Here is a 17,816-nt window from a genome sequence, read left to right as displayed (position 1 = left end):
AGAGTTCAGAAGAGAGGGAGATCCATCAGGGCAAGAGATTTTAGGGATGGTTCCATGTAAAGGGTGGGTAATATGTGAATAAGCAGGTGGAAGTGGTAAGTCTCATGTGTACAAATCAGGAGAAAAGTAGCAATATTTGTATTTTCCCTTACCTTTGTATCCCAAGTACCTAGCACAGCACCTTGTGCATAGTAGGCATTTAAAAAATGAAAATTTGTTAAATACACACATACATATATACATATATACATATGCATGTATAGATAGATAAATAGATATTGTGTGTGTGTGTGCATGTGTGCTACATTATTCCAGAGACCAATGTAGTGTGGGATAGAGGAATGAGAACTGGAATAGAACATGGAGTCCCAAGAACTAAGTTTTAGCTCCAGCTCTGCCACTAATTCTCTGTGTCACCTTGGACAAGCCATTTTACTTTCTGGGTCTGAGTTTCTGTTTCTGTAAAACAAAGCTAAATGACAGCTAAGCTTCTGTACACCTCAAAAATCCCATGATACTACAATTTAGGTTGGTATAGGAACCCAGTTCCAGTTTGGTAAGAGGCATCTCATTGTTAAGAATCCTCCCGGGGGCTTATTATTTCAATAATTGTCACCAATTATAATTACATAAGATTGTTACCATCAAGACTCAGCATTGTCCATGGGTGCCAATAGTGGACATAAGGCAAAGGCAGGCAGAAAGCTAAAAAGGAGAGGAAATTGGAGAAATAAAAGAGGGAAAGAAAAAAAAAAGGTGAGTATGGCAAGAGGTCGCATGATAACAGTGGAAAGAGCTTGGGACATAGAGTCAGGTCACCTAAGGTCAGATCCTGGCCTTGGAAGAAAAGTCACTTAACCTCTCTGATTGCCCTGCCCACCTCTGGAAAATGAAGGAGTTGAATTAGATAATTTCTAATATCCCTTCTAGCTCAAAGTCTATGGCTCCAACCTGATCCTCAGTGGTGTGTGTCACATTGGCAAGTTCTGTTAGCCCGTCACACAGGCTCCAACTCCTTCATCTCTTTCCTGCAGTTTTTATGTATAACTTAGAGGTGACATAAGGATACTTTGTAATTTTTGTACAAAGTATTTCTTATTACTTTAAATGTGTATTAGCAAAAGAAAGAACTTTGATCATTCTGTGACTTTGTGACTGGCCAAAACATTTAAATTAGATCCTATGTTCATTCTTTTCTAGGGCATGTACCAGGGATCCATCTCAATCTATTGCTAACAGATTGAAAGAAATGTATGAAATATATTGTCAGCACTCCCAGACAGATGGCGATTTTAGCAGTTGTGCTAAAGGTATGGTTTAGCATCAGCTATGTTGCACTATTCTTTGTAGTTGAGTTTAAATGTGGCCCTATTTTGATGAATCAGAAATGTGGCCAAGAGATTGGTGACATGGTAACATTTACTTCAGACTGTGGGACAGAATATACTATTTGCTTCTAGCTGGCTTAGTTTCTCTGTTTTCTAATGGCAGGCCTTTCTGAAAATGTGTGTCAGCTTCAAACCCTTATCATACTGAATCTTAAGTGTTTTTTAAAATTCCTTTGTAATATTTTGAGGAAAGGAAATTAAGTGGTAGAATAGTGATTGCTTAACATAAGGATACTAGATGTATCTGTTTTGTGTTAGAATGTTATGCAAGGTTTGGGTAGTGTTATAAGTGATTAATCAGATTATAATGTGTATTATAAAAAGACAGTCTCCTCTTCTTTGTCACCCCCAAAATAGATTTCAGTTTAACAAACATAAATCTTGTTATCTTAATTGAATGGTACTATGGTTTAAAGCTCTTCATTAAAATAAATTTCATTTTACATCTGTAAAAGAGTAATATTACCAAGCATATTCAGAGATTTATTATTAGTTAAAACACAAATATCTGAGATCTGCAGTTTTGTTTTGATTTTGATTTTTGTGGAGCCAAACCATTTCTGGACACATGATTTAGGTGTTTTTAATTTTTCTTTTTTTTCTATAGAAATTGCCAGCAAACATTTTCGTTATGCAGAAATACTTTACTATAAGGTATTGGAATCAGTCATTGATCAGGAACAGAAAAGACTGGGAGACATAGATTTATCTGTAAGTAAAATAACCAAGGTTGAGATAAACATGGTCAAATATTATTGCATCAAAACATTCATTGTTGCCTGAAAGATAGTACGGGGGGGAAAATCTGTTGAGGGAATTTAACACGCATCTGGGGAAACATGAGCCATGGGCCTTACATATCTTCCATGCAAATCACAATTCAGTGGACCTCTGATCTCATCCTTGTGGGTACTCTCTCTGCACATCACAGTCTATCTGTGGTTCTCAAATTGTGCAGTTCTTATCTCTGTTCTCCCTTAAGTCCTTCATAAGGGATCTGCCCAATGTGTTGGAAGCCTTCGTGTAGGTCTTTATGTTATATGGCTATCAGGGCAGTATTCAGGCTGTGCCTATATTATCTCTCACCCTTGCTGCATGACTGGCACATTGTGAGGAATGAAACAAGTGAGGAATAAAACAAGGATATCTGTTTTTACTATAGCCATGGAAGATGCCGTTTTCAGGGTCCACATGGAAGAATTTCTTATAATGAGGTCTTGTAGACATTCGTATCTGTAGATGACGTTATTCTGACTGTTCGTCAATTGCCCTAATATTAGAGGCCCTACTTAATGTGATCAGTGATCACTATAAAGACACTGGCCTAACAGTACATGCAGAAGAAGCTAAAGGGTAAAACATGTTTATTGTCTAAATTTTGACATAACTTCAATTCCATACAAATCTCTGTTTGGATATACTTTAAAGGTTTCCCATCATGGCCATCAGGAAATTGTAATTTTAAAACTGTTTTGGGTAGGTGCATTACCTTTCAAACCTTCAAGATTTAGTTGTTTACTTGAATATGTAATGAACTTGTGAGATTTCATTTAAGCTTTATAAAAGTAGTGAATTAAGCATTGAAGACCCTTTAAGCATAAAAGAATCCTTTTAAGGATTCCATCCTCTTCAGTATACAGTAGCATATTTAATAAATTGTGGTAGTGAGCTGTATATTTATATTTAAATAATTAAACATACCAAACTAGTAGCCAATGTAAGAATTTTTCCTAAGCTGTGTCTTTCCTAAGAAAACAAATTGAGTTCATTTCTAATTCTAAATATTTACTTTTTAGGACATGAGTTAATATATTGGTATATTGCTAAACAAAAGAATTACATTTTGTTTTCTAAATTTTAAAAATAAAGTAAGGGTGGGCAACATCCAATTCCTAGATACCATGTATTAATATTTTTCTCTTTTAAAGAGATTGATTATATAAGTTCATATACAGTCTAGGGTTCTAAGATTTCATTGGTGTGGATATACTCCCTATTAATAGAGATACACATTGTCTTAGTAGAAAGTCACACATATAGAATCAAACAGAATTTGAGAGTTGGAAAGTGATTCAATATCCATCTAGTCCAAGTCGGTGGCCAACTTTTATAGTGATAAACTCTTTTAAACTTAGCTAAGCCAATCTTTTGACTATGCACATACACAAACAATTCTTCACTGTGCTTTTATTTATAGTCCTTCCAGTTTGGTAAGATCTGCTAGTGCTTGTGCTCTGCTGGCATAGTGTTTATACAAAATAACCACTCTGTCACAATAAAATATTAGAGAAGTACAGCTTTAATAGAAGACAAGTACCTTCCTTGCCCATAAGTTATCTCTAATACCTTTGTTTCCAAAATGGCTGTAGTGAAAGTTGACTCTCTGATAACTTTCTTGGAAAAAAATACATTCTCATTCTTTTGACTAACCAGGAGGAGATTGATTGATGCCTTCAGTATTTTTAATTCACTGTGAAAATGCTGTCTTTTTGTAATAGTCTAATGTTTCTGTATCTTAATGACTGTATTTTACAGGGCATACTGGAACAGGATGCTTTCCACAGATCACTTTTAGCCTGTTGTCTTGAGGTCATCACCTTCTCTTACAAGCCTCCAGGGAATTTCCCTTTTATTGCAGAAATCTTTGATGTACCACTTTATCATTTTTATAAGGTATTTTAAAAACTCAGCACTTATATTTGATGGAGGATTAATCCATATATGACTTCAAAAGGAAGCAGCCTGATTTAACTTCTTATTAAGTCATCTTTTGTTGTTTAGTCATTTCAGTTGTGTTTGACTCTTCACGATCCCATTTGAGATTTTCTTGGCAAAAATACTGGAGTGGTTTGTCATTTCTTTCTCCAGCTCATTTTACAGATGAGGAACTGAGGCAAACAGGGTTAAGTGACTTGCCCAGCATCACACAGCTAGTAAGTGTCTGCGGCTGGATTTGAATTCAGGAAGATGAGTCTTCATGACTTACTTTATCCACTGTGTCACCTAGCCACCCCCAACTCATCTAGTTGCATATTAATATTTCAATACATTTCTTCTCCTTTTATTTGATACTTAATGATTTCTAGATTTCCATCTGGAGGAGCAAAAAAGAAATAAAATAGTATTTATTACAGAACTATATTCACAATTTTACATTTAGAAAATAGTTAAGGGAAATCCCTTCATTTAGTTGCTATTTACTTCACCCAAATAAAAAATTTGAATTCTTATAAATATGTTGAACTGAGAGGACAAAGAAAATGAGCAAACCAGTCACAGTCTGTTATGTCATGGCAGCCTTCCATTGTATTTTGTGAAAACTGAATATGAGAGATGTAGGTGTCTTTCTGAACAAAAGGCAAAAGTTTTCTTGAACACTGACACCAAATAAGCATGGATGAAATTTTATGTCTGTTAGTTGCTTCTTTCATGGTTTTGATTAACTGTACCAACAGATTTTTGTCAGGGCATGGATATAACCCAAGTTTTGGTCACAATTTTATAGCTGTAATGTTATGAATAATTTGTTCTGCAACCTCAATGAAGCAGGGTCTGTTTCTATATGACAGGTGATAGAGGTATTCATTAGAGCAGAAGATGGCCTCTGTAGAGAAGTGGTGAAGCACCTCAATCATATTGAAGAACAGATCCTAGACCACATGGCCTGGAAGCCAGAGTCCCCACTTTGGGACAAGATTAGAGTTAATGAAAACAAAGTTCCTACCTGTGAAGAGGTTTGAAATTTTTGTTGTGGCATCTTTTTACAGAAAAGATATAATGATAAAATCACAATTCCATTTTTCAGGAAGTAGAAAGATTTCCATCTATCTCATTAGTTATTTTATTGATACAGTCTCTTTAAAAAAGGATTTATGAGTGTCTTCAGTTTAGAGAATGCACCTGTGGCAGAGTTAAATGTTAAAACCCAGGTATCCAAATGTTAATGAGTATGAATTTAAATTTTAATACTGACTTAAGGTAAGAAAAGGTTGTAAGGGAAATGTTTTCCCATGAACATTATTGGCTTATAATATGTACATTACTACTATGAATGAATATATAGTATTCATAGTTTATGGAAAGTTGGAAGTATTTTTGTGCAATTCTGAAATAAAATCTTTTGGAAGATATGCTTAAACTCATCTATCATATCGACTCTCCATTGTATTAATCAGTGTCTGAACCTAAGGCTGGCAGGTATTTTAAGTCTTAGAACAGGGATGGGGAACCTGCAGCCTTGAGACCACATGTGGCCTTCTAGGTCTTTGGGTGCGGCCTTTTGACTGTGTCCGAATTTTACAGCACAAATCCTTTTATTAAGGGGATTTGTTCTGTGAAGTTTGGATTCAGTCAGAGGGCCACACTTGAGGACCTAGAGGGCTACATGTGGCCTCGAAGGCTGCAGGTTCCCCACCCCTGTGAAGGTTTTCAGCAATGGGATTGTAAAAGGCAGCAAAGGTAGCATGTAAGTCTCACAAGCAGCAAATAGATAAACCAGCAACTTGTTTGTTTTCTTTTTTCTCATAATTGTATTTGTGCATCCTACATAAATAATTCTCTTTAGGTTATGCCACCTCAGAACCTGGAACGGGCAGATCGAATTAGTGTGACGGGCTCCCCTTTGACTCCAAGAAGGGTTAATGAAGTTCGTGCTGAAAGTGGAGGACTGGGAAGAAGTAAGTTAAAAGTCACAGAAGCTCAAAATTGAGACTTATACCAGCTTTCAAATGTAGACATTAGAACTTCATATGTACCTGTAGGCCAGACTTGGGGAGCAAATAAAACTAAGCATGAAAAAATGCACTACTCATAGTGGGGACCACATATGATTTGGATTATGTCCTTGGAGACATGTATTATTGTGTGTGACTTAAAAGAAAAGTAACTGTGGTGGAAGAAAAGATAGAACAGTGAAGCTTAAATGTGTATGTTTCACTGAATTAGGCAGTCTGAGATCTTTCTGACCTCTTACTAGATACGACTTACCTCATCCGTGCAACTGTTGGAAAATAGCATAATCTGAAGGCATAGAAATGCAAATCCAGGCTGCCACTTGAGGGAAATTTGTTGTGCTTATAATAATTGTTATGCTGTATTTGTTATGCCATATTACTATCTTCATTAGTCTATTTTATGTCCAGTTCCATGATTTTTTGTGACTTGACCAGTTCTGGTTCTAGGATTAATTTTACTTTTTTATCAAGAGCTCCTATATGTAAAGTCCAAATCATCTCTGGAGAACAGGAACAAGGTCTTCACTCTTTTGCATTTTGTACTTAGTAGATACAGAGTAAGTGTTTGTTGATAATCATTTTTTAAAGTCTGTAATCATCTTTTGAGAGAGGATTCATACATTCCCTGCCATGGTTAAAACCTCATTACCCACTTGATTCCTCCACATTTCTGCTGGTCTTACACACAGCAAGTCCTTTTTCCATCATTAGTATGTACAATTTGTTTTTTTCTTCCCAAGGCAGCTCTCCCACACTGACCTAGTGAACCAAGGTTACATATTACCTAAGGGGTTGAATTCTGATCCTGTCTTTCTGACCTTTCAGCTTTGTGTCCAGTTGTAAACTTAATAATCTTGTTCTCTAGTCTGTCAGTGGGATATTGATGAAAATCAATAGTAGGCTCAAACCTAGCTCCTGTTGATACCCCTTCTTATATCTTCCTAATATTTCCTAAAAGAAATTCCTATATAGTTAACCACTGAAGTTGGGAAAGTTTATTTTTAGAAACCTTAGACATTTGTGCGGAATGCCAAATATGATTGGGTTCAGCCAGTAAATTTGAGTTTAGATAGAGAAGAAACTCATTTCAGACAGAGCTTAGTGTTGTTGTTCTTGGGAATTTTATATGTATGGATGAAAGAAACAAAAATTCAGGTAATTGGAAAATCTGATTTCCACCTTGAGCTATAACTCTAGTAGGGTGATCAGGGTTTTCCCCAAAGTACTAATTTAGAGGGGACTGGCAGCACTTTCTGAATCACAGAATTTCATAGTTGGAAGTGACCCTAGTCCTACTAGAGAATCCCCTCTATAACATCCCTGACACAAAGTCACGAGCTTCTGCTTGTAGGCCTCCAGGGAGGAGGACATATCCACTGCCCCCCAAACCGTCCCATTGTTCCACGTTTAGAGGGCTCAAGTGCTCTTCCTGACGTCAAACCTCAGTTTGTCTATTTGCATTGTTTTGCCACCCATTGTTCCTAGTTCAGTCTTCTGGGGTCAAGCAGAATAAGTTTAATCTCTCTTTCATAGCCAACATAGAAACGGTTTAGCCCCTTGTTTCCCAGAAAAATTAAAGTAGGACGCTACCACCAGCTAGCAGTCCCAGATGAGCCAGCCCAGTAGGCTCACTCCCCCTACAACTGAATTTGTCTGGAATACGTTTCATGCTGCTTGCCCTGGGGTCAAAAATTGCTAATTATGGCTCAGTTTCCATATTATTTTGCTTTTATCAGATCTCCCTTTCAGAGCTTAGCTATAATTGACCTTGTGCATAACAGTGTTCACTTGTCTCCAGAAGTGAAATGATTTTTAAAAATATGTTATTTTGCCCTCAGGCTTGACAACATCTCCTACCACATTATATGACAGATACAGTTCCCCAACAACCAGCACTACCCGAAGAAGGCTTTTTGTGGAGAATGATGGTCCCTCGGACAGTGGCGCACCTGTGCGGGTTTCCCCACAGTCCCTTGTCAATCCAGTGCCATTGCAAAATGTAACAGCGGAGTCTGTGTCTGTCACTCCAGTCCCTGGACAGACATTGGTCACCATGGCAACTGCCACCGTAACAGCCAACAATGGGCAAACCGTGACAATCCCAGTACAAGGTTAGATGGTGGTGGGTGCGTGCTAAGTTATGTCTATGTGAAGTTGAAGAACCAAGGGCTGGAGTGAAAAAGAAGCTTACATTGAAATCCCATAATGTGGAGATTTTTCTTTTCTTCCTATTTCTCTGTAACAAACTGTAGGTATTGCCAATGAAAATGGAGGGATCACATTCTTCCCAGTCCAAGTCAGTGTCAGCAGTCAGACTCAAGCTATGACTGGCTCCATTCAGCCCCTCAGTGCCCAAGCCCTGGCTGGGACCTTGGGCTCTCAGCAAGTGACAGGAACAGCCTTGCAGGTCCCAAGTCAGGTGGCTAATCAGCAGATTTCGTCCACTGGACAACAGCAGAGACAGAACCAACCTTTAACCAGCATCAGACCCAGGAAAACAAGCTCCTTATCCCTCTTCTTTCGAAAGGTACCCTTTCTTTTGCAGTCACCCCAGCACTGTAATAATGTGGGCACTTTTAGGAACACAAGTTATAAAGAAACTAAATTAAAATTACTTTGCCTTTCCAACAGGTTTACCATTTAGCAAGTGTTCGTCTCCGGGATCTCTGTACTAAGCTAGAGATTTCTGATGAGTTAAGGAAAAAAATCTGGACCTGCTTTGAATTTTCTGTGGTGCAATGTCCTGAGCTTATGATGGATAGACATCTAGACCAGCTATTAATGTGTGCTATTTATGTGATGGCAAAGGTATTAACCACTGTGAGGCAAAAAAGAATTTTATTATTGAAAAGGGCCTGAGCAGAGTTGTTAACCACTCTTCATTATCTTTCCAGGTCACAAAAGCAGACAGATCCTTCCAGAACATAATGCGTTGCTATAGGACACAACCACAGGCTCGAAGCCAGGTAAGTATATTTGTCATTTTGGTCAGTGCTGTAGAAAACTTAGTTTTTATTAAACATACAAATCAGCCAATTAAGTCAGAATATAACTTAAAGCACTTTAAAAACATTCCTCAGAAGAAATAACTGGGAACTTTATTCCATGTAAAACAATGACTCTTGTGTGTGGCAATTTTATTTTTAAAAGAGCTTTCAGAAGGCAGCCATATTAAGTAGATGTTGGTTGGTTGTGTCTTCAACTTTATTATGAATTAGGAAATTAACTTGTTAATGATCTTTTCCCCACCAAAATGTCATTTTGTAACTAGATGCAAAAAAACAGGCAAAAAGTAACATATGGTCACAAACATTGATCAAATCAATGGGTTTTCCTTTTCTCAAGAGCAGTTATGATGGATCAGTGTGTAAATTTGAAAATTGAGAGGCTCAGGTTAGCATGAACTACAATAAGAACCCTGGAAAGAGGTATTGGACTTGTTATCTTAATTCTTTGAGTCTCTCTATAGGTATATAGGAGTGTCTTAATAAAGAGAAGGAAAAGAAGAAATTCTGGTAGCAGTGATAGTAGAAGCCACCAGAATTCCCCTACGGAAGTGAACAAAGACAGAAGTAAGTAACACCTTAATGAATTATTATAAAATGAGAAATTTCTTCCCTTGACCAGTAAATCAGGAATGTTGTTTTAGTAGAAAAGAAAATTATACATTAACTTCTTTGGACACATGAAAAATATTCCTGCCAAGTTCTAGGTGATGTTCAGAGATGATGTCTGATAGGAATTTTTCTGTTCACTGGTTTTATGGCAAGTAGTAGTGGGGAAAGGATGCTGGAAATATTAGGTAATTCAATATGCTTAGGGCCTAGGCTCCTGAAAATAGTGAAACCCATCCTGTGGGGGTAGGGTGAATGAGGACAGCACTTTCTAACTGATCATTTAAAACTCAGCCAGGTAAACAGATTTGATACATTATTTGCCACAAGTAGCTCACCAATCGATCAAAAGTGCTTTAGTCATAAAAAATGAAAAAATATTTTGAATAAGATTAACTGTGTACATGGCATTGTAATTGATTTGTTATAATGTAGTAGTAAGTTTGCAGGTATGATATACTATGAATAACAGCTGCTCCTACATGCCAGGGGGCCAGAGGGCCAGATGAAATAAACACAAGTCAAACTTACCCTTTAATGCAAATGTTCTTTTCTGACATAGTATAAAATAGCAGTCTCCTGTGATTACCAGATTGGTTTAGCAAGATGTTATGTAATACCTTTTATTATTACATCTCTTCCAGCAAGTAGAGACTCCAGCCCAGTCATGAGGTCCAGTAGTACTCTGCCAGTTCCACAGCCGAACAGTGCCCCTCCAACTCCAACTCGTCTCACTGGTGCCAACAGTGACATTGAAGAGGAAGAGAGGGGAGATCTCATTCAGTTTTACAACAATATCTACGTAGAACAAATTCAGACATTTGCCCGGAAATACTCTCAGGCAAACACAGTAAGTTTAACTATTATCTTCACTAATTTTCAGCAATGAAAATCAATCTTCTGTGAGTTTTCTCTTTTAATTTGGAAAATTAAGAGATTTTTTAAAAGGGAATGCAGGCAAGTTTGACAGAAGTATTACTATAGTACTGTAGTTACAGTTATAGTAAAGTGCTCTAGGAATGTTAAAGTGGTATACATCCCAATCCATATTCTGCAGTAGCACAGAATGTTTCTTATTTGTCAGGCAATAAACATTAAGCACTTACTATGTGCCAGGCACTATGCTGTGTACTGGGGACACAAAAGAAAGACAAAAGACAGTCCCTGCTCTTGAGGAGTTCACAGTCTTAAGTCTAATGGGGGAGACAACATGCAAACAACTATGTACAAACAAGATATATACAGGATAATGTGGAGAAAATCAAGAGGATTACAGAAAAGAGGGGAATCATAAAACTCTTCCTACAGAAGGTGAGATTTTCGCTGGGATTTAAAGGAAACCATGAAAGCCAAGAGATAAGGAGAGATAGTGTTCCAAGCATGGGAGACTACCTGAAGTCAGAAAGTGGAGTGTGTTGTTCAAGGAAAAGCAAGGAGGTTGGTGTCACTGGATCACAGAGTACTTGGGCAGGAAGGGCGGTGAATGGAGAGAGGGAGAAGAGAAGTTTCTAAGGTATAAAGAAGACTGGAGAGATGAGGGACAGGCCAGATTATAAAGGGTTATGAATACCAGAGGATTTGATATTTGGTCCTGGAGGTGATAGGAAATCACTGGAGAGTATTGAAGTAGGGTGGTAACATGGTAAGACCTGCTCTTCAGGAAGATCACTTTGACAACTAGCCTGGAGTAGGGAGATGTTTGTGGCAGAAGAGGCTATTGAAGTAATCTAAGAATTAGGTGATAAGGGCCAGTACCAGGTGGTGCCAGTGTCAGAGTTAAAAATGGAACATATATAAGAGAAGTTATAAGGATAGAATTGACAGGATTTGGCAACATTTGATGGGAGTTGGGGAGTGAGAGTGAGGAACTGAGAATGATACCTTGTTTTCTAGACTAGGAAGATAGTAGTATCCTTAACAGTAATAGGGAAGTTAGGAAGGGTGGAGAGGGGAGGGCAGGGGAAGGGAAATAACAAGTTCAGTTTTAGTAGACATGATCAGTTTAAGATGTCTATTGGACATCCAGTTCAAAATGTCTAAAAGACAGTTGCAGATGTGAGACTCATCTGAGTGAGGTCAGCAGAGAGGTTAGGGCTGGATAAGTAGATAGGAGAATAATCAGCAAAGAGATAATCATTGAATCCAAGCTAATGATATCACCAAGAGAAATAGCATAGAAGGTGAAGAGAAGAGGGCCTAGAATAGAGCCTTAGGGGCAACTAACACTCAAAGTTAATGGGTGTGACTTGGATAAAGAATCCAGGAAAGGAGATTAAGGAATAGGAGGAGAACCAAGAGAAGACTGTCATGGAAACCTAGAGAATAGAGAATATCAAGGAGAAGAGAGTAATCAGTATTGTCAAAGGCCATGGAGAGGTCAAGAAGGACAAGGATTGAGAAGAGACCAATAGATTTGGCAATTAAGACATTAGTAACTTTGGAGAGAGTAGTTTTTGTTGAATGATGAATTTGGAAGCCAGAGAATTAAGAAGAGAGTGAAAAGAAAGGAAATGGAGGGCTTCTCAAGGAGTTAAGCCACAAATTGGAGAGATATAGCTAGGGAGAGATGATAGCTAGCCCAGATGGGTGGATGAGGTGATGGTTTTTTGAGGACTGGGGAGACAGGCATGTTTATAGGTAGTAGGGAAGTATCCTATAGACAGGGATTGAATTGAAAATTAGTGAGAGTACAGATGATAGAGGAGTAATCTGATAGAGAAGACTGGATGGCATGGATCACTTGGCAGGTAGAGGGGGTTTGCTTTGGCAAGAAGAAAGGCCACCTCATTATGTGAGATAGGAGTGCTAACGTAGTGATGTGACTTTCCCCACACAGAATGATGTGTTGCCTTTATGTCACTTTAAAAAAAATGAAACAGAATTAGCTTAGATGTTACTACTTGTTTGCCTATCTGAGAATAACAGGTACTGACAGTTTTGTAATTTTTTATTTAACAGACTGATGTTCCTCCACTTTCTCCCTACCCATCTGTAAGAACAGGCTCCCCTCGACGAATACAGTTGTCCCAGAATCACCCTGTCTACATTTCCCCCCATAAGAACGAAATGATGCTTTCTCCTCGGGAAAAGATTTTCTACTACTTCAGCAGTAGTCCTTCAAAGGTGAGAGCTATTTGAAATCTTAGATTCAATCTTTGTAGCCCAATGCTACAAAGACTTAAGTACAGGTTAAGTGTTTCATATTGAACACCTGGAACCAATCACTAGTAACAGGGAGGCAGAGTAGCAGGTGCCCAACAATGGAAGCCATCCTTAGATAATCATGGCTTTAATGAAAGAATTCTGAATTTGGTTGTAGCAAAGAATTATCACAGAATCTCAAAGATAGAACAGACCTCAGCGGCTATCTAGTCCGACTCATACCTGAGCAAGAATTCCTTCTACCATATACCTGAAAAGTGATCATCTGGCTTTTGTTTGAGGCAATCCATTTGGCCTTGGGATACCTCTGTTCTTTAATTTGCTTAAAGCCAAATCTTCTCATGCAGGTCCCTTCTATTGCACCTAGTTCTGTTGTTTAAAGTCAAACAAAATAAGCCAACGCCTTCTTTCCCATGACAACCCATTAAATATTTGAAGACAGTTATGATGTATTCTCCCTTTTGCCCCTTTAATCCTTTTTCTCCAGGCTAAAAATCCTCAGTTCCTTCAGTTGATCTGGAGGCCCTTCACAGTACTAATCAACTTCCTTTAAAAAAAAAAGTTTTGTGAACTTTTGTGAAAAAAGTTTTGAGAACTATATTTTCAGTATAATTGTCTTCCTTTGTAATCTTATGTCTTTTATGCCTTTAAAAACATTGTTCTGAAGTGTCCGTATTTCACCAGATTTTTGAAGAGGTATATGACTCTTGCTCTCGATGCCTTACTAATGTCCTTAAAATGTAATGTAATGTAAAATGTAATACTCATACTGAACGTGGCCTTCTAAGTGTGGCCACGTCGCTTCCCTAGCACTGAACATTGCTTTGCTTTCTAAACGGTTTGCTTTCTTGGCTGCCGTATAACAGAGGTGATTCATTGATCTTGAAGTCCACTAAGTCACCCACATCTTTAGCATATGAACCATATAGCTATGCCTTCCCTATCTTGTATTTGAGGATGATTTTTTGAGACCAAGTGTAAAACTTTAACACTGATCCCTTAGACTTTAAAATGTTCCCTTTGGGGGCAGCTAGGTGGCGCAGTGGATAGAGCACCGGCCCTGAAGTCAGGAGGACCTGAGTTCAAATCTGCCCTCAGACCAAACACTTCACAAACGTACTAGCTGTGTGACCCTGGGCAAGTCACTTAACCCCAATTGCCTAAAAATAAAATAAAATAAAATAAATTAAAAAAATGTTCCCTTTGACTTAGTGTTTAGTCCAGCCAGCCGTATGCTAGCTATAACTTTATCCAAATCATTGATAAAACTATTAAACAACACAGAGCCAAGTACAGATTCCTGGGACACTTCACCAGAGATCACTTTCCAAGTTGAAATTGAACTTCTTTGCAAAACTATTAACTTCTCCACTATCTGGAAAATTGAAATCCCCATCACTCTTGTGCTAGGCTCCTCAGTTACTACATCTTTCTACAAAGGCAGTATGAAGCATCCTCCCATGATGATACTACTTGCATTGTGTCTCCATTGATAGTCACACAGTTTCCTCTGATTCCTAGACTTGCTCATGAAATTTCTCTTAACGCTGTACCTCCCCTTCCCCATTTTGTTCCTTTTGATTAAGGCATACCCTTTCAGAATCATTTTAGTCAAGGGTCACAAGTCAAATCTCAGTGATACTTGCAAGGCCAAATTTGCATTTATATTAGAATCTATAGTTCATGTTGCTTCTTAGCTGTATTTTGTGTATTTTTATAGGCAGCTAAAACAAGTTTTTTGTTTTTAACTGGCACCTTTTCTTGGATTTTTGTCTCATGCAGTTCTGGGTATGTCTGTTGCCATTCTTCCTATATCATGGCTACTCCCATCCTATAAATTGGTGGATATACATTGGCAGTTGTTTGCCTCACCCTTCCCTTTCAAGTTAAATACCCTTTTGATTATATTTTCAAGACATTTGTAGCAGCCCTTATTAGGTATAGTTAGTCCTAGTCCAAGCACCTATCATTCCCATTTCAGGAATCTACATCTGGTTCTCAAACCAAAGTGCATAGTGTTACGTGTTTCCAGATCTGCCTTTTCTCAGTCTGTTGCCTTTTGTGGGTAGTAGCGATGACACATACCACCTATGTCCCCAAGGTCTTCAGTTTCATGTTCAAGTATTTAGCATATTTAATTATACTTTCTAGACTATCTGGTACTACCATTTGAGCACCCTGTACAACTAGAAGTAGGGTGGTAGTCATCTGATTTTATAAGTCCTAGAAATCTATCACATCTTGCCAATGTGCCTTGGGAAAACAGCACACATTTTTATAGTGTTATCAGGTTGACAATTAGCTACTCCAGCATTCTCGGCAAGGAGTTACCATACCAACTGCTACTACTTGTCTTCTTCCTCCCATTCTTACTGAGTCCTTCTCCTGACAGCATGTTGTTCCATATTATCATTCCTTGAAGGACAAACAGCTGCTTCTTCAAAGCATCCAGTGCCTTTTGGGGAAGAACCTTCATTTTTCCTAGGTCCAGGTGTTTTGTGATCCTCCTTCCCAATGTGACAGTGTTTCACCTATTGGTCAGGATTCTTTTTCAGATTCTTTCATTGCACACTGGAGCCCTCTATTTTATTCAAGAACATTTCATTCTCCTTGATCCAGAGAGGAGTTCCATGATCACCTCACTCTACCACCTTCACTTCTAGGAGGGAGACCAACCTGAACTTTTGAATACAGAGACAAATCATTTGGGACAGAAATAAAAATACTATGTGCATTGCTGAACGTTTCACCCTCTTCTCCCTTCTTGATGGGAATGAGTTCCTTAATCTTTATTGTTCTTGCTAATAGATCCCCTGTTTAACTATTGTGGCAAATTATGGAGTTCTCACTGTGCTTTATACTTTCACAACCCCACCAGCTTCTTTGCCCTTCAGCTGGAGTCCTTTTCCAATTTCTTAAATCCTTCCAGGTTCCCCTTTGCCACCAAATTCAGTGACTGGCCTTCACAATTCTTTCTCCCAAGGAAACCTACTCAAAGGTAAATTAAAAGCCAAAATATCTTAATTAGTAGGCTTTGATGGTGTCCTCCCTATCTTTTTCCTCCAGTCCACTATTGTTTGTTTCCCATTTGTAAAGCATTAAAATCAGTGAGGAAAAAAACCCACAAATGTAATTGAACCTTTGATTAAACATCTTTGTTATCAGGAATAATTTGAATTTACAGAGCTATGATATTACCAGCACATTACATATCTTCTTTGTTAATGTAGAGGCTGAAAGAGATCAATAGTATGATAAGAACTGGGGAAACTCCAACCAAGAAGAGAGGCATTCTTTTAGAAGATGGAAGCGAATCACCAGCTAAAAGGATTTGCCCAGAAAATCATACTGCCTTACTACGACGCCTACAAGATGTAGCTAATGACAGAGGGACCCATTAAGGTTAGTCCCTTGTTTTGAAGCTGTCTTCTCAAAAACTACTGCAGCAGCAGCATTTAAGATATGCCAAAGTATGGGGCTTTCTCCCATAACCTAGTCCAGCCAAACCACCAAGTCTTGTTTAAAGAACTGAGAGAGATTCTTTTCCTAGCAGACTGTAAATCTCTCACACTTTGCTTATAAATATATGGTCAACCCAGCTGCCATAACCAAGAAGCTTTCTAATGTTATTTCCTCAAGTCTACACAGCCACAGTCCCCAGAGAAAGGCTACTTAGCTTCCATATTTTGATTCTTTATAAGAGATTTCCAGGGAAGCCTTTATGTAAACCTGTTCCTAGCTACAGAATATTCTTTTTAGGAGTGTTTTTAATAGTAATTTTAATAAGTAGCTACTGTATCAGAGAAGCTACATTTCAAACTCATTCCTCCCTATTCTGCCTCACCCCAAACATGTATATAGTTGAAAGTTTTAGGGTAAACTGTTGCATGAATAGAGGATTTATGCAACCCTAAGGGAAAACAGACGGGAAAAATACCATTGATAAAACTATCGAGGATTATTTAATATGTCTCCTATTCCCTTAAGAACTCTGTATGTGGTAGGCTTTTAAAAATTCTTGGGCACTTTGCAGTGATTATTTTATGTATCTGTGCAATGTGTGAAAGTGAACTTGTATAAGATGTGGCACTTTAGGGCTGTAAAAAGCATGATTTTATAACCCAGATGAGTTATTTTTTGCTGTATACTTGCAATGGCACTTTCTACAATGTGATGGTTAAGTACAGAACTTTCTCCAGGATAAACATTAAAAATTCTTTTTAATCTGACCTTTTTGTATTTATTAAAAAAAACAAACAAGCAGTGTTTTAAAACTGTTAAGTTTGACAGTTGTGGGCGCTTGAATTCCTTTAGCTTTTTTTTAGGTAGGGGAGTTCTAATTTTGCTTGATCTCAGAAATTAGTTTAAAATGTCCAAAATCAAGTTGACCTATGGGGTTAATCAGAAAAATTATGATCTCTTGCCTTTGGAGGTAGCTATCCCAAAAAAACTTGCAGCTATTAATTTGAAATTTCTAAATAGCTTTGGATATGCTACCACTATACCTGACACCTTCAGGTGAAAAAAACTGGATCGAGTTCAGAATCTAGATTTTCACTAGTTCAAACTTTTAGCACTTACACAAATTAAGGAATATAAAATGCTAATAGCAGTTGAATGATAAACCTTTATTAATCATTCCTGTTCGGTTTCAAAGTCGAATAATCTATTAGGAAGATATAATTCAGTTGTAAATTGAATTAGTATAAAACAAGTTACTGAGTAACTTCATACTGGTCTGAAATATGGAACTTTTTTTAACACTGTTCAAATGGAATAGTGTCTGTAAAAATATTTATAAGATTGTCAAGATGCTTACCTATTGCTACTGTAATTTTGTATGAAAATATTACAAGTGTATTTTTCAATAAAAGCATTTATAAAATGATCTTTGGATTCTTCTGGTGGGGAAAAAAGGC

General features: G+C 37.7%; 1 protein-coding gene across 2 annotated transcripts in view; it reads left to right on the top strand.

The window, feature by feature from the left end:
- Positions 1-17,785, top strand: part of RBL2 (RB transcriptional corepressor like 2) — a 42,543-nt gene extending 24,758 nt beyond the window's left edge. Inside the window, exons 10-22 of one of the 2 annotated variants that reach the window (XM_027869364.1) lie at positions 1,201-1,310; positions 1,996-2,099; positions 3,924-4,061; positions 4,958-5,122; positions 5,953-6,064; positions 7,960-8,232; positions 8,374-8,648; positions 8,753-8,929; positions 9,016-9,087; positions 9,591-9,693; positions 10,380-10,585; positions 12,694-12,858; positions 16,128-17,785. In XM_027869364.1, coding sequence (XP_027725165.1) covers positions 1,201-1,310; positions 1,996-2,099; positions 3,924-4,061; positions 4,958-5,122; positions 5,953-6,064; positions 7,960-8,232; positions 8,374-8,648; positions 8,753-8,929; positions 9,016-9,087; positions 9,591-9,693; positions 10,380-10,585; positions 12,694-12,858; positions 16,128-16,298 — 2,071 coding nt within the window. In that variant the 3' untranslated portion in view covers positions 16,299-17,785. The remainder of the gene's footprint in view (positions 1-1,200; positions 1,311-1,995; positions 2,100-3,923; positions 4,062-4,957; positions 5,123-5,952; positions 6,065-7,959; positions 8,233-8,373; positions 8,649-8,752; positions 8,930-9,015; positions 9,088-9,590; positions 9,694-10,379; positions 10,586-12,693; positions 12,859-16,127) is intronic. The other variant, XM_027869365.1, reaches the window with a different exon arrangement.
- Positions 17,786-17,816: the final 31 nt, after the last annotated feature.

The sequence above is a fragment of the Vombatus ursinus genome, unplaced genomic scaffold (genome assembly GCF_900497805.2).
Source record: "Vombatus ursinus unplaced genomic scaffold, bare-nosed wombat genome assembly UNPS02014793.1, whole genome shotgun sequence".
Classification (NCBI taxonomy): domain Eukaryota; kingdom Metazoa; phylum Chordata; class Mammalia; order Diprotodontia; family Vombatidae; genus Vombatus; species Vombatus ursinus.
This window is presented reverse-complemented; position numbering and strand designations above follow the sequence as displayed.